Here is a 13245-nt window from a genome sequence, read left to right on the forward strand (position 1 = left end):
AAATGTCTTCTTGGCCAATGGTTCCTAGTCTTTTTGGATATTGTGACTTTTTGAGAAAATGTTTGAAAAGGCTTTGGGGGTTGCCATGGAATTGCCAATATCTTTCTTATTTTCTTAATCAGTGTCTACTATCATAAAAGTTATGTGATCACCAGTTATGTCTCAAGGAAAGACACAACTTGAGAAAGGAGGGCTCTTCCCAAGAAAGGACACTTTGGCACTGGATACTAAGGATTCTGCCTGGTGCTATTGTTGTTCACTTGGAGGTGGATCAAAAATGAGTGCACCCTGGCCCTCCAGGGGCCAGAAGTTTCTGTAGCTTCTTCAGTGTCAGCCGGAGGGCACCAGTGGTGCCATCAGAAATAGTGACCCTTTAGGGATGCTTGGGTGGCTCAGTCGGTTAAGCGTCTGCCTTCAGCTCAGGTCATGATCCCAGGGTCCTGGGATCGAGTCCCGCATCGGGGTCCCTGCTCCGCGGGGAGTCTGCTTCTCCCTCTGCCTCTGTCTCTCTCTCTGTCTCTCATGAAGAAAGAAAGAAAGAAAGAGAGAGAGAGAGAGAGAGAGAGAGAGAGAGAGAGAAAGAAAGAAAGAAAGAAAGAAAGAAAGAAAGAAAGAAAGAAAGAAATAGTGACCCTTTAGCTGGCCACTGACAAGAGGGCATTTCCATCTTACTCTGAGAATAAACGAACACTGGGGATGTCCTCATTCACGCTTGCTTCCCAATGACATTTTCCACTGTCCTGGATGAGACAGGGACAGGCCCTGACCAAGTGATGTGACTTACTACATTAAAAAGAAGTACATTTTCCATTAATTGAAGACAACTGAGCTCCACAGTCTGGACATTCCCCAAGCAGAAGGGACCTCAGCAAGGACAGTAGTGACACCAGGAATGGGTGGGAGCCGGCCACTGGTGGGCAGACAGCTACTAACCCTACCTGGCATGGTTGAAAATGGGATATGTTTTTAAATCTAATCCTCTCATGTGAAATGTTTAGATAACACATTTAAAGCAATTAGAATAGAATAAACAACTTTGAGTATGTTTCCTTTGGCACAATAGAAATAAGTAAATCATTCCTAGCACTAAAGCTAAAAAATGTCCATCAAGGGAGCAGCAATGGGGCATCTGAAAAGGAATGGGTCTGGATTTGGAAAATTGGGGCTTGCAGGGCAGGTCTCCAACTTCTGGACGGTGGACAGCTGCTTAGAGGCATGTCGTTTAGTGGGAGAGTGTGGGGTTCTGAAGGCACATCAACCCATGCTGGAATACCAGCTCTGTCCCCAAAACCATTTAACCCTCCAGAGACTGTCTCCTTATTTTTCCCATGGATGGTGGGACTACATGATCATGGTGGGCCTCCTAAAGTATCACCCAACAGAATTTGTAGGTAAGACAGGAATGCGGAAAGCTCCCATTCATCCACTAAACAGGAAGGGTTCAGATCAGTGGTGGCCTTTACCGTGGCCAAGACTGCCAGTGGGGTTTGCATCTGTTTCTCCCTCTCCATCCTTTGGTGCACACGAGCAAGGCCCCCCACACGCTAAGGCACACAGCCCACCCAACCCGTACAGCCTTTTGTCAATGAGCCATGAATAAACCATACACAGAGAGAAGCTTCTTTTTTTTTCTTCAATTTAATTGAAGTTACTTAGAAAAATAATCAGGCTTGAATGGCTTTTCCTGGAGGAAGGTTCATGAACATCTCACGCTTTTGTTGGCAATGTGGAATTCAGCTTTCTCGAACAGTACAGTAGGAGACGGAGAGTTTTTTAAAACAAGCCCTCTACTGCATACAAATAGGTAAGGAAAAAAAATCACACTCCACAAAGATGTTAAGTTATATGTGCATATACCATACTGAGCATGCTCATAGGAAAACAGTACGGGCAGCCCCTTCTGTACCCGACAGAGTAGCAAATCGAAATTCGCCTGTGAATAGCCAAGGGGCAAGCTGGTTATCGTAGGTCCTGTTGCCTGTTCATAGGGTCCGGTCAGCTGATGAGAAAAGGCTGGAAGAAATAAATGCTGGTTTTCGGAAACTGGGGGAGCCATGAGGTCAGTCCCGCTGACATAGGAGGGGGCTGGGAAGGGATTCTGGTCACCGGGATCGCACAGAAGGGGGCAGCTCATTTTGTGTGTGTTGGTGTGTGTGGGGGGAGGGGCAGTCTGCAAGGGACATGGTCTGACACCACCCACCGGGGACAGAGTCCCTTGGCTTCTTGCCAGGTTCGAACAGGGACTTCTACTTGTTCTACCTGAGTAATCACTGCCTCAGCAGTGGGCCAGACCCCACCAGCTAAGTGCACCAGGGACTTGCTTTTTTTTTTTTTTTTTTCCTTCCCCTGGGAACTTTCTACCAGCAGGAATTAGCCCCTTGTGCCTCCACACCTTTGCTCTCAGGAGGATGCAGCTCACCTGGTGGACAGGGAGGAAGGAAGGTCCCCTCTGAGACACCAGAGGTCAACAGACTGCTTTTCTTCCCAGACCAGCTGGGGAGGCGGAGAGGGGGACGGGGAGGGTGGTCCAGAGAAGCTGCAGGAATTCAAACCCTGTGGCTAATATTCTAGAATTTTCCAACCACAGAGATAGGTTAAGCAGGAATGTCCTTGTAAATACTACCCTAACTGTACCTGGTTTTGAAAACACAGCAGCACCTTTGAAAAGTGGCTTGGAGGTGGGACACCTGCCTGTACTTTTCTCCAGCGAAGCATGCAATGAAAAGCGTTTTCAAACAGTTTTCTTAAAAACAAACAAAAACAAAAACACAAGCTTTTGCTTCCCAGGCACATTTTTACCCATAGATTCTTTTATACCAAGGACACAGAATACTTTCTACATTCTGCAGAACAGTTGATTCAGTTTTTTTTTTTTTTAATTTTTATGCCACTAGAAAACAAAATGTGAACACAAAACAAACACAAGGAGAAAGTCCCTCATTGCAGAACTACACTGATGTCTTGTCCCCTGAAGGACAGTCTTTCTTGCTTGAGAGAAGATGGATGAAAGGTGGTACTCTGCACACGGCCCGAGTGAGCTCACCCAATCCAACAAAGATGGTGGTGGGAACACAGAGTTGGGGATATCTATGGGAATTTCCATTGGAAAAACAAAAGCACATGGTGAACAATCCCAAACTCTGGAACTGAAGAAGCACTCCTGAAGGGTTGAGCTCCCTCTGCGTGCTTTGAGCAACCTAAGGCTTGAGGAGTAGGTGGGACCATTCTGTGGCCTTATGTCCCCTCCCCTTCCTCTGTCTACACCACTCAATACCATACCCTGCTCCTTTGGGAGGGATGGAATCATTGCCCAGGGTAGTATCCAGGATTAAAACCATTGCACTTAAGTAAAAGTTTAATTGATTTGATAAAGTACCTCTGTTGCTATAAACCAGATAGAGATGGATTGGTCCTGTTTTATTGTTTTGTTTTGTTTTGGAGAAGGGCCAGGGAAGTCGTTTTATCCTTGACAACCTCAGATATGTGAAATCGACCTAACCGAAGTATATTCTGTGGAACATTTCTGTGAGATCTGCAAAATAGAGTATCCTGGTCACATAAGTTCAGAAATGCTACCAACTCAATGATACTTTTGGGGGTTCATAATGCACAGCGTACATCCAAGGCTCTGAAAAGTCCTGTAGAAAGGAAATTGACTTAAATTTGTTTCTCAAAGATATTTGACCTCAAAATGCTTTTTCTTTCTCTTTCTCCTTTTCTTTTCTTTCTTTTTTTTTTTTTTTTGCATCACACTAACTTCACATCTCCTAGAACCTTTTTGTTCTGTGGAGCACATATTAGGAAATGCTGGACAGTGTTTCATTAGCAGAAGCCCTATTTTGGAGGACAGTGTCCCCTGCCTGGAAACAGGGCCCAGACTCCCAATTCCAGGGACAGCTGAGGTCTGTCGCTCTATTCAGTAAAACACATGGCATACATCTCTGTCCATGGAGGGCACAGTCGCTGTGCCCTTCACAAAGGGGAGAGAGCTTGGACGAAGGGACACAACATTTTATAAAAAGCTTTGGCCGCCCCCTCCCCAGTGCACACCTCACTCACATTCAATAAAATCATGTCCTCAGTGAGATTCAGCAGCTGCTGCTGAGCTGGCTGTGAGCTTTCCAATACAATTCTAATAGTTTCTGTGAATAAATTATTCATTTCTGTTTGTTTAGAATATTCTCACCCCTTTGCTATATACTGCATCAAAAACAAAACAAAAAGCAAAACTTACCCACACCCCATCCCACCCCACCCCCTGTTATTACAACTATAATTATTATTATATACAGGATTTGCTACCAACTCATTCACTAGTTGTAAGAGGGATGTGGCCAAATTTCAACCGAGGCATCGAAATGGCTGGAAAATGAGAAGCATGTGCAGATGGTAATTAGCAAGGAACAGGAAGTAGAATGTTTCCAACCTTCCGCAGGAAAAGGGGCATGGATTAGTCATGGAAGGCTGTCCTTGCTGCTCATGCATGGTGCTCGCCAAGGTGTGGATGGTCTCGGCCTCTGGAGGACTTGGGAGGGGTATGTGCGTGCGTATGTGTACAGGGGGTCCACCTCTGACCTTCACCAGGGGAGAAATGCCAGACCACTCCAGGTCCCAAATGTACGAGGTCTGCCACAGCTTCTCACTCTTGCACATGGCAAAGAGGAGAGAACACTTCCACGCGGAGGCGTGGGTGCCGGGGCTGACGGGACAGGAAGAGGCATTGGCGAATGATCCCCCTTCCCTCCCCGCCAAGGCAGACATCACTAATCAGTGACAGCCCCCCTCCATGCTGTGCCTGGCGAATCTGTTCTGGGGCTTAAAGGCGGACACTACCAATCCATTGGAGTGGACACATGATGGGAAACACTTTTGTCTTCTCTTGTGTTGGGTGATGAGCCTGGATTACTCACCAAGTGGCCTGTTCTAAGTGTGTGTTTTTCAAATTTGGGCCAGAGAAAAACGCAAATCTGTAGGGGTCATGGGCCTTCTGGGGTTGTTCAAAATGGTCCAAACCTCATGTAACGTCCATGAATATGAGGGGTTTGCTAATTGTCGAGCTGGAAACTGTGTCCACATAAAGCTTCTTGAGGGCCGAGACCATTGGTTTTGTTCCATGCTCTATCCGCCGGGCCTACAATTAGGCCCAGCACATAGTAGTTGCTCAATAAATACTTGTTGACTATAAAGTAACAGCCACTTCACTATTACAACTGGCACTGCCAGTTAAAAATTTCTGTAGAAAAGCCTATTTTATCAGACTGCTAATTCTGGTGGAAAAGAAAAAAAAAAACTACACTCAGCTCTTCTCCTTGGGTTAAAAAAAAAAAAATCACATTTTCTTTTTTTTTCTTAGCGCAACAGACTCTTGGGTTGCTTGGAATCTGTTTGGAATCAGTCCCTTGCAAAGGTGCCTTTTTCTATTTATTTCTCACCGATTTCCAAGAAGGGTGGTATCAACAGACATCACAAGGGTTATCACACAGTTAACTCTGTGAGCAGTTAGTGAGGAGAACATTCATGCCCCAGAATGAGCTTGTAGCAAGCACAGAACAAAAACACACATTTCTTCTGCAAAGACATTAGGATCTTGCTGCCACAGAAAGAAATCTACACAGAGACCATGTTTAAATAACGATAAATAATATTAATTAGAATTTCTGGGACGCACAATCCGTGGAATTCACCAGAGCACAAGGAAACCTCTGAGGCAGTGTTGCAGGTATTCACGTCTAAGCACAAGGACACCCATCCTATTCCCCTGCAAAGACAGCCGTCCTTCCCTACTAAGGATTTTAAATAATTCTCAACCATGCTGCTCGCAGCATCATTCCCCAAAGAAATATTACTTTACAAAATAACCCAATATCCATATAATTTCTTTTGACAAATAAAAATCTTAAATTAAAAAGCACGATTCTCTCCCCTCTCCCCATGCCCCCTTTATTCCAACTTCAGGTAGCTTGGCACTGAGTAATTGAACATTAAAAAATCGAGTTTGTAGACTTCGTACAGCTGCGTTTGGTGCTCGGAGCTGATGTTCTGGAAGAACTCTGTGGTCATCTCGTCAGTAGTTCTCGTAGACTTGGCGTAGGTGGGGAACTTCAGGTAGCTGCCCACGCCCGCCAGCCGCAGGACGTAGTTGGAGTCCTCCTCGAGCGTCTCGTACTTGCCCACGAGGTCGTAGTGGATGTGGCACGGGTGGCAGAGCGAGTGCACGGTCTGCCAGTGCTCGTTGAAGGGCTCCTCGCGCTGCGTGTGCGGGTCGACGAGATAGGCCACGAACTCCTCGAAGCGCACGTCGTCACCCCTCCGCAGTGCCTCCTGCGTGGCATTCTTGCGCTGCCGCCGGATGATCTTGGTGCCGTAGCGCTTGTGGAAGGACGTGTTGTACTTCTGCGTGAACTTGTTGCGGTAGGCCGACACCAGGCGCTCGAAGGGCTCGCGCACGAACAGGAACTTCATGTAGCTTTTCAAGCGGTGGTTGATTTCTGGGATGCTGTACTGGTTCAGGGTCTTGAGGTTGGCCGCCACGTGCGCCTCGCTGGCCGGGATCTCCATGGGGTCGCTGTACTTGCCCCGCCCGGTGAGCACCATCATGAGCCGCTTCCAGTTGGTGCACGCCACCTTGGGCACGTAGCAGTAGATGAGCTCGTGGTCCTCGTCCACCACCAGGTGCTTCAGGTCGCTGGGGGTCAGCACCCGCCGCTTGCGGCTCAGGGCGCTGTTGGCGCGACAGGTGTCCGTGACCTGGTCGCGCCTCATCTGGTGCAGGACGGCGGTGTTCGAGAGCTCCAGCTGCAGAGGGGACACAAGAGGAACACGGATTCAGTGCGGGCGCGGGAGATGGGCCCTTGGGCCGCGTCCACAACCGCGACGGCCAGCGCGGTGCCCCCCACCCCCACCCCCACCCTGGGCACAGCCAGCCCACGACCGAAGTGGCGGGTCCTCCTTCCTAATTCTCCACCCCAGCTGCCTCGACTCTTTCGGTTCTTTGTTCCACCATGTTTCCGTTGTGGAGTAATAGTAATGATCAAGTCTGTAGCTTAGGCATCACCCTCTAACTGCCTGGCATTTTACTAGTGGGCTTTGCGTTGGCTGTTTTTCTTCTCCCTGTACAACCACCTAGAAACGGGGTTGATTTAACAGTATCAAGGACCCGCCCCCGTTGCCAGGAAGCCTGCTGCCAGGCACTGGGGATGCGGCCATAAAAAATACAAGGAGGTAACTGCCCTTATGGAGCTGACCGGCTAGCTGTTAAGAAAGAGGGAACTGAGGCTCAGAGAGGTTAAGTCACCAGCTTGAGATCACACAGTGAGCAACCGACTCCGTATTCAAACTCGGGTCCTCCTGGTAACCAAGGCCGCCGACTTTGCACTCTACCCTGAGGTCCAGCACTCCCATCTTCTTGATTGAAGGATGGGGACTCTGGCATTTGATCGATCTACTTTAAAGCAAGGGGATCCAATTTCTCTACAAGCCTATCACTGTGAACATCTGTTGCCTTGTGCGTCTTCTGGTGCCAGTGCCTTGATGTTCCCCTGGGAACCCACTTTCTTCCATTCCCAGTTAGTTCCTTTTCCCTCTCAAGCAGCTGTGCTGTGAGAATGGCAGCCTGGAGCTTGGGGACAGGGAGGAAGGCCACCATGCAGGGAGAGCTAGACTGGGAAGGGAGGGTACAAAGAGATGAGCAGACAGAGGGACGTACTCCCCGTGACGTCACCTTGATACCTGGGTCCACACATTGCTGAGACCAGACCCCTCAACTCCTGGACTTTTGTGACCTCAGTCGGTACATTTGCTTTGGTGCATAAAGCAGTGTGAGTCTAGATTCTATCGTTTCAAACCCAAATATATGGGTATTGGCATTTACTACCCTTTTATTACCCTCAAGCTTTTCTTCTCTGCCATATTCATCCACTGATGCATCCATTCAAACATCTGTCCAGACCTCACAGTGTACAGCACTCAGCTCAGCACCCTTGGGAGACAGAACATTCTCCTAAAGGGCTTACAGTCAAGGAGGCATCAGACCAGAGAGAGAGCTGGCGGCCTCAAAAGGGCCCAAAGGGAAGATGTGTGTGTGCTCCTCTAAATTCTAGAAACAAAAGTTTCTCCTCACAGGCCATATACTGGGAGCCAGTCCTTAGAGTCCACCTAGAGTAGGAAACAGCACACCTCACCGCCCTGGTGTGCTGACAACCCTACCGTTGTTGCTTAAGGCCGTGCCTCCATCTCCCCTCCTGAATGCGCAAAGTGGCTCTTCCTTTAAATATCAAGGACATTGATATTAATTATGGTTAAAGCTATACAGAAACTGGCGCACCACAGCTATGGAATAGCTGGTCTGGGGCTGCAGAGGACATGGTGTCCTGGTTGCCTTCCTGCCCCAAGAACACGGAGCCCGTCCACGCGCTTGTCTTTGACGTCCTCCATAGTCCCGCACCAACCTACCTTTCCAGTCCCGTTCCTACTCCTCCCCTGTTCAGAACTAAAGGGAGCTCCAGAGAAATCAATGATTCACTCTTTTCCCTTTGTTTTTTAATTAAAAAAATTTAAATCCCAATATAATTAACATACAGTGGTATATTACTATATATATATATATACCGTGGTGTATACAATATACCTCGTGCCGCATCTGGTGCAGGATATACAATATATTGATTTGTTTCAGATACACAATTGTATTCAGTTGTATTCAGTATTGATTCAGTAATTCTATACATTACTCAGTGCTCATCATAAGCGTACCCTTGATCCCCTTCACCTATTTCACTCCCCACACTCCTCCCCTCTGGTAACCACCAGTTCTCTATATTTAGGAGTGTGTTCACCTCTTTCTTGTTTTGTTTCTTAAATCCCACATATGGGTGAAATCATATGGTATTTGTCTTTCTCTGACTTTTTTTTTTTTTAAAAATTTTATTTATTTATCTGAGACAGAGAGAATGAGAGAGAGAGAAAGAGCACATGAGAGGGGGGAGGGTCAGAGGGAGAAGCAGGCTCCCTGCCGAGCAGGGAGCCCGATGCAGGACTCGATCCTGGGACTCCAGGATCATGACCTGAGCCGAAGGCAGCCGCTTAACCGACTGAGCCACCCAGGTGCCCCTTTCTCTGACTTCTTTCACTTAGCATAATACCCAGTAGATCCAGCCGTGTTGTCGCAAATGGCAAGATTTTATCCTTGAAAAATTCCATTGTGCGTGCGTGTGTGTGTGTGTGTATCAAACACATCTTCTTTATCCATTCGTCTATCTTTAGACACTTAGGCTGTTTGCATATCTTGGCTATTGTAAATAATGCTGCAATAAACATAGGGGTGCATGTATCTTTTTGAACTAGTGTTTTCATATTCTTTGGGTAAATACCCAGTAGTGCAATTACCAGATCATATGGTAACTCTGTTTTTAACATTTTGAGTGACTTCCATACTGTTTTCCACAGTGGCTGCACCACTTTGCATTCCCACCAACAGTGCACGAGGGTTCCTTTTTCTCCACATCCTCGCCAACACTTGTTTCTTGTGCTTTTAGCAATTGACAGGTGTGAGGTGATATGTCACTGTGGTTTTGATTTGTATTTCCCAGATGGTGAATGATGTTGAGCGTCTTTTCAAATGTCTGTTGGCCATCTGTTTGTCTTCTTTGGAGAAATGTCTGTTCATGTCTCCTGTCCATTTTTAAGTGGATTATTTGGTTTTTGTGGTGGCGTTTTATAGAAATTCTTCATGTATTTTGGATATTAACCCCTTATCGGATGTATCATTTGCAAATATCTTCTCCCATTCAGTAGGTTGTCTTTTAGTTTTGTTGTTTCCTTTGCTTACATAGCTTTTTTTTTTTATTTTATTTTATTATGTTATGTTAGTCGCCATACAATATACCACCAGTTTTCGATGCTGTGATCCACGATTCATTGTTTTCGTATAACACCCAGTGCTCCATGCAGTATGTGTCCTCCTTAATCCCCATCACTGGGCTAACCCATCCCCCCTCCCCCCTCCCCTCTAAAACCTTCAGCTTTTTTCTGAGTCCATAGTCTCTCATGGTTCATCTCTTCTTCCGATTTCCGCCCCCTTCATTTTTCCCTTCCTTCTCCTAATATCCTCCATGCTATTCCTTATATTCCACAAATAACTGAAACCATATGATAATTGACTTTCTCTGCTTGACTTATTTCACTTAGCATAATCTCCTCCAGTCCCATCCATGTTGATGTAAAGTTGGGTATTTATTTCTGATGGCTGAGTAATATTCCATTGTATATATGGACCACATCTTGTTTATCCATTCATCTGTTGAAGAGCATCTCGGCTCTTTCCACAGTCTGGCTATTGTGGACATTACTGCTATGAACATTGGGGTGCATGTGGCCCTTCTTTTCACTACATCTGTGTCAGAGCTTTTTCTTCTTCTTTTTTTTTCTTTTTTGCTGTAGTCCCCAAAGTATATTTTTGCTTTGCTTTCCCTTGCCTGAGGAGACATATCTAGAAAAAAAGTTGCTACAGCTGATGTCAGAGATATTACTGCCTGTGCTCTCTTCTAGGATTATGGTTTCAGGTCTCACATTTAGGTCTTTCATCCATATTGAGTTTATTTTTGTGTATGGTGGGAGAAAGTGGTCCAGTTTCATTCTTTTGCATGTAGCTGTCCAGTTTTCCCAACACCATTTGTTGAAGAGACTGTCCTTCCCATTGCATATTCTGGCCTCCTTTGTCATAGACTAATTGAGCATATAATCATGGGCTCTCTATGTGTCTATTTTTGTGCCAGCTTTGATTATTACAGCTTTGTAGTATATCTTGAAATCTGGGATTCTGAAGCCTCCAGTTTTGTTCTTTTTCAAGATTGCTTTGGCTACTCAGGGTCTTTTGTGGTTCCATACACACTTTAGGATTGTTTGTTCTAGTTCTGTGAAAAAGTCTGTTGGTATTTTGATAGGGATTGTATTATATCTGTAGATTGCTTTGGGTAGTATGGACATTAACAATATCTGTTCTCCTAATCCCCAAGCATGAAATATCTTTCCAGTTGTTTGTCATATTTAATTTCTTTCATCAGTGTTTTATAGTTTTCAGAGTACAGGTCTTTCACTTCTTTGGTTAGGTTTATTCCTAGGTATTTTACTCTTTTTGGTGCAGTAGTAAATAGGATTGGTATCTTAATTTCTCTTTCTGCCGCTTCATTATTAGCATATAGAAATGCAACAGATTTCTGTATATTGATTTTATATCCTAAAACTTTACTGAATTTGTCTATCAGTTCCAGTAGTTTTTTGGTGGAGTCTTAAGGGTTTTCTATATATAGTATCATGTCATCTGCAAATAGTGACAGGTTTACTACTTCTTTACTAATGTGGATGCTTTTTATTTCCTTCTCTTGTCTGACTGCTGTGGCTGACACTTCCAGTAGTATGTTGAATCAAAGTGGTGAGAGTGGGCATCCTTGTCTTGTTCCTGATCTTAGGGGAAAAGCTCTGAGTTTTTCACCATTGAGCATGTTAGCTGTGGGTTTGTCATATACGGCCTTTAGTATGTTGAGATATATTCCTTCTAAACCTACTTTATTGGGGTTTTTATCATGAATGGATGTTGTACTTTGTCAAATGCTTTTTCTACATCTATGGAAACGATCATATATGGTTCTTATCCTTTCTATTAAATTGATGTGATGTATTATGTTGATTGATTTGCAAATATTGAATCACCCTTGCATCCTGGGAATAAATCCCATTTGATTGTGGTGAATTATTTTTTTTAATGTATTGTTGGATTTGGTTTGCTAGTATTTTATTGAGGATTTTTGCATCTATGTTCATCAGAGATATTGGCCTGTAGTTCTCTTTTTTTTGTGTCTTTTTCTGGTTTTGGTTCAAAGAATCCCCTTTAACATTTCTTGTAAGGCTGGTTTAGTGGTGATGAATTTCTTTAACTTTTGTTTGGGAAACTCTTTACCTCTCCCTCTAGTCTCATGATAACCTTGCTGGGTAGAGTGTTCTTGGATGTAGTTTTTTCTTTCAGCATGTTGAATATATCATGTGACTCCCTTCTGGCCTGCAAAGTTTCTGCTGAAAAAAAAAAAATCAGCCTTATGGGGTTTTCCTTCTCTGTAACTGCTTTCTTTTCTCTTGCTGCTTTGAACATTCTCTCTTTATCACTACTTTTTGCCATTTTAATTACTATGTGTCTTGGTGTGGACCTCCTTGGGTTGATTTTGCTGAGAGGGATCTCTGTGCCTCTTGAATCTGGATATCTATTTCCTTCCCCAGATTAGGGAAGTTTTCAGCTATTATTTCTTCAGATAAATATTCTGACCCCCTTTTTCCCTCTTCTGGGATTCCTATAATGCAAATGTTATGCTGGATTGTATCACTGAGTTCCCTTAACCCATTCTCACTTTCTATTCTTCTTTTCTCTTTCTCCTGTTCAGCTTGACTGCTTTCCCTTACTCTGTCCTCCAGCTTGCTGATCTGTTCTTCTGCTTCCTCTAGTCTGCATTTATTCCCTCTAGTGTATTTTTAATCTTAGGCATTGTATTCTTCATTTTCTCTTTGTTGAGAGTCCGAGATCCTCCACTCTTAAGTCCAGTGAGTTTCTTTATGACCATTACTTTAAATTCTCTACCAGCCATATGGCTGATCTCCGTTTTGTTTAGCTCTCTTGCTGTGATTTTTGTCCTGTTCTTTCATGTGGGACACATTCCTCTGTCTCCTCATTTTGTCTAACTCTCTGTGGCTGTTTCTATGGATTAGGAAAATCTCTTGCTCTCGAGAGTAGTGGCCTTACGAAGAAGAGGTCCTGTAGTGCCCTTCAGTGCGATGCTCCCTGTTCACCAGGACCTGGCACTTCGGGCGGGGGGGGGGGGGGTCTCCTGTGTGTACTGCACATGCCTTACTATTGTGGCTGAGCCACTTTGCCTCCAGTGCATTCATCTGCAATGGCTCTCTTGATCTGCTGTGGGCATGCTTGGTCCCTGTGTTGTTAAGGGGCCAGTCTGGGGCTGCCTTGGGCTTGAGCTGGGTCAGACCAGGCATTTGCCGGAGTTCCAGCAGCACCAAACTGCAGGGACTCTCCTTGTGTTGTCCCTTGAGAAGCGTTCATTGGTGGGCAAAGCCTGCGGACCAATGTTGCCCCCCCACCCCAGCCCATTGCTGGGGCTGCAGTCAGACTGGCACGTGTGGTTATCATCTCCTCGCCACAGGGAAGGAGGCACTTTGGAGCGATGCTGGTTCCTGTCGGGGCTGCTT

The 13245-nt window shown here is 45.4% G+C and overlaps 1 protein-coding gene across 3 annotated transcripts in view; it reads right to left on the minus strand.

Annotated features, from left to right (window-relative positions):
- Positions 1–5279: 5279 nt before the first annotated feature.
- CHST11 (carbohydrate sulfotransferase 11) overlaps positions 5280–13245 on the minus strand; it is a 259142-nt gene continuing 251176 nt past the window's right edge. For all 3 annotated transcript variants that reach the window (XM_021687589.1, XM_044915832.1, XM_021687590.1), the window contains exon 3: positions 5280–6795. In XM_021687589.1, coding sequence (XP_021543264.1) covers positions 5941–6795 — 855 coding nt within the window. In that variant the 3' untranslated portion in view covers positions 5280–5940. The remainder of the gene's footprint in view (positions 6796–13245) is intronic.

The sequence above is a fragment of the Neomonachus schauinslandi genome, chromosome 5 (assembly GCF_002201575.2).
Source record: "Neomonachus schauinslandi chromosome 5, ASM220157v2, whole genome shotgun sequence".
Taxonomy (NCBI): domain Eukaryota; kingdom Metazoa; phylum Chordata; class Mammalia; order Carnivora; family Phocidae; genus Neomonachus; species Neomonachus schauinslandi.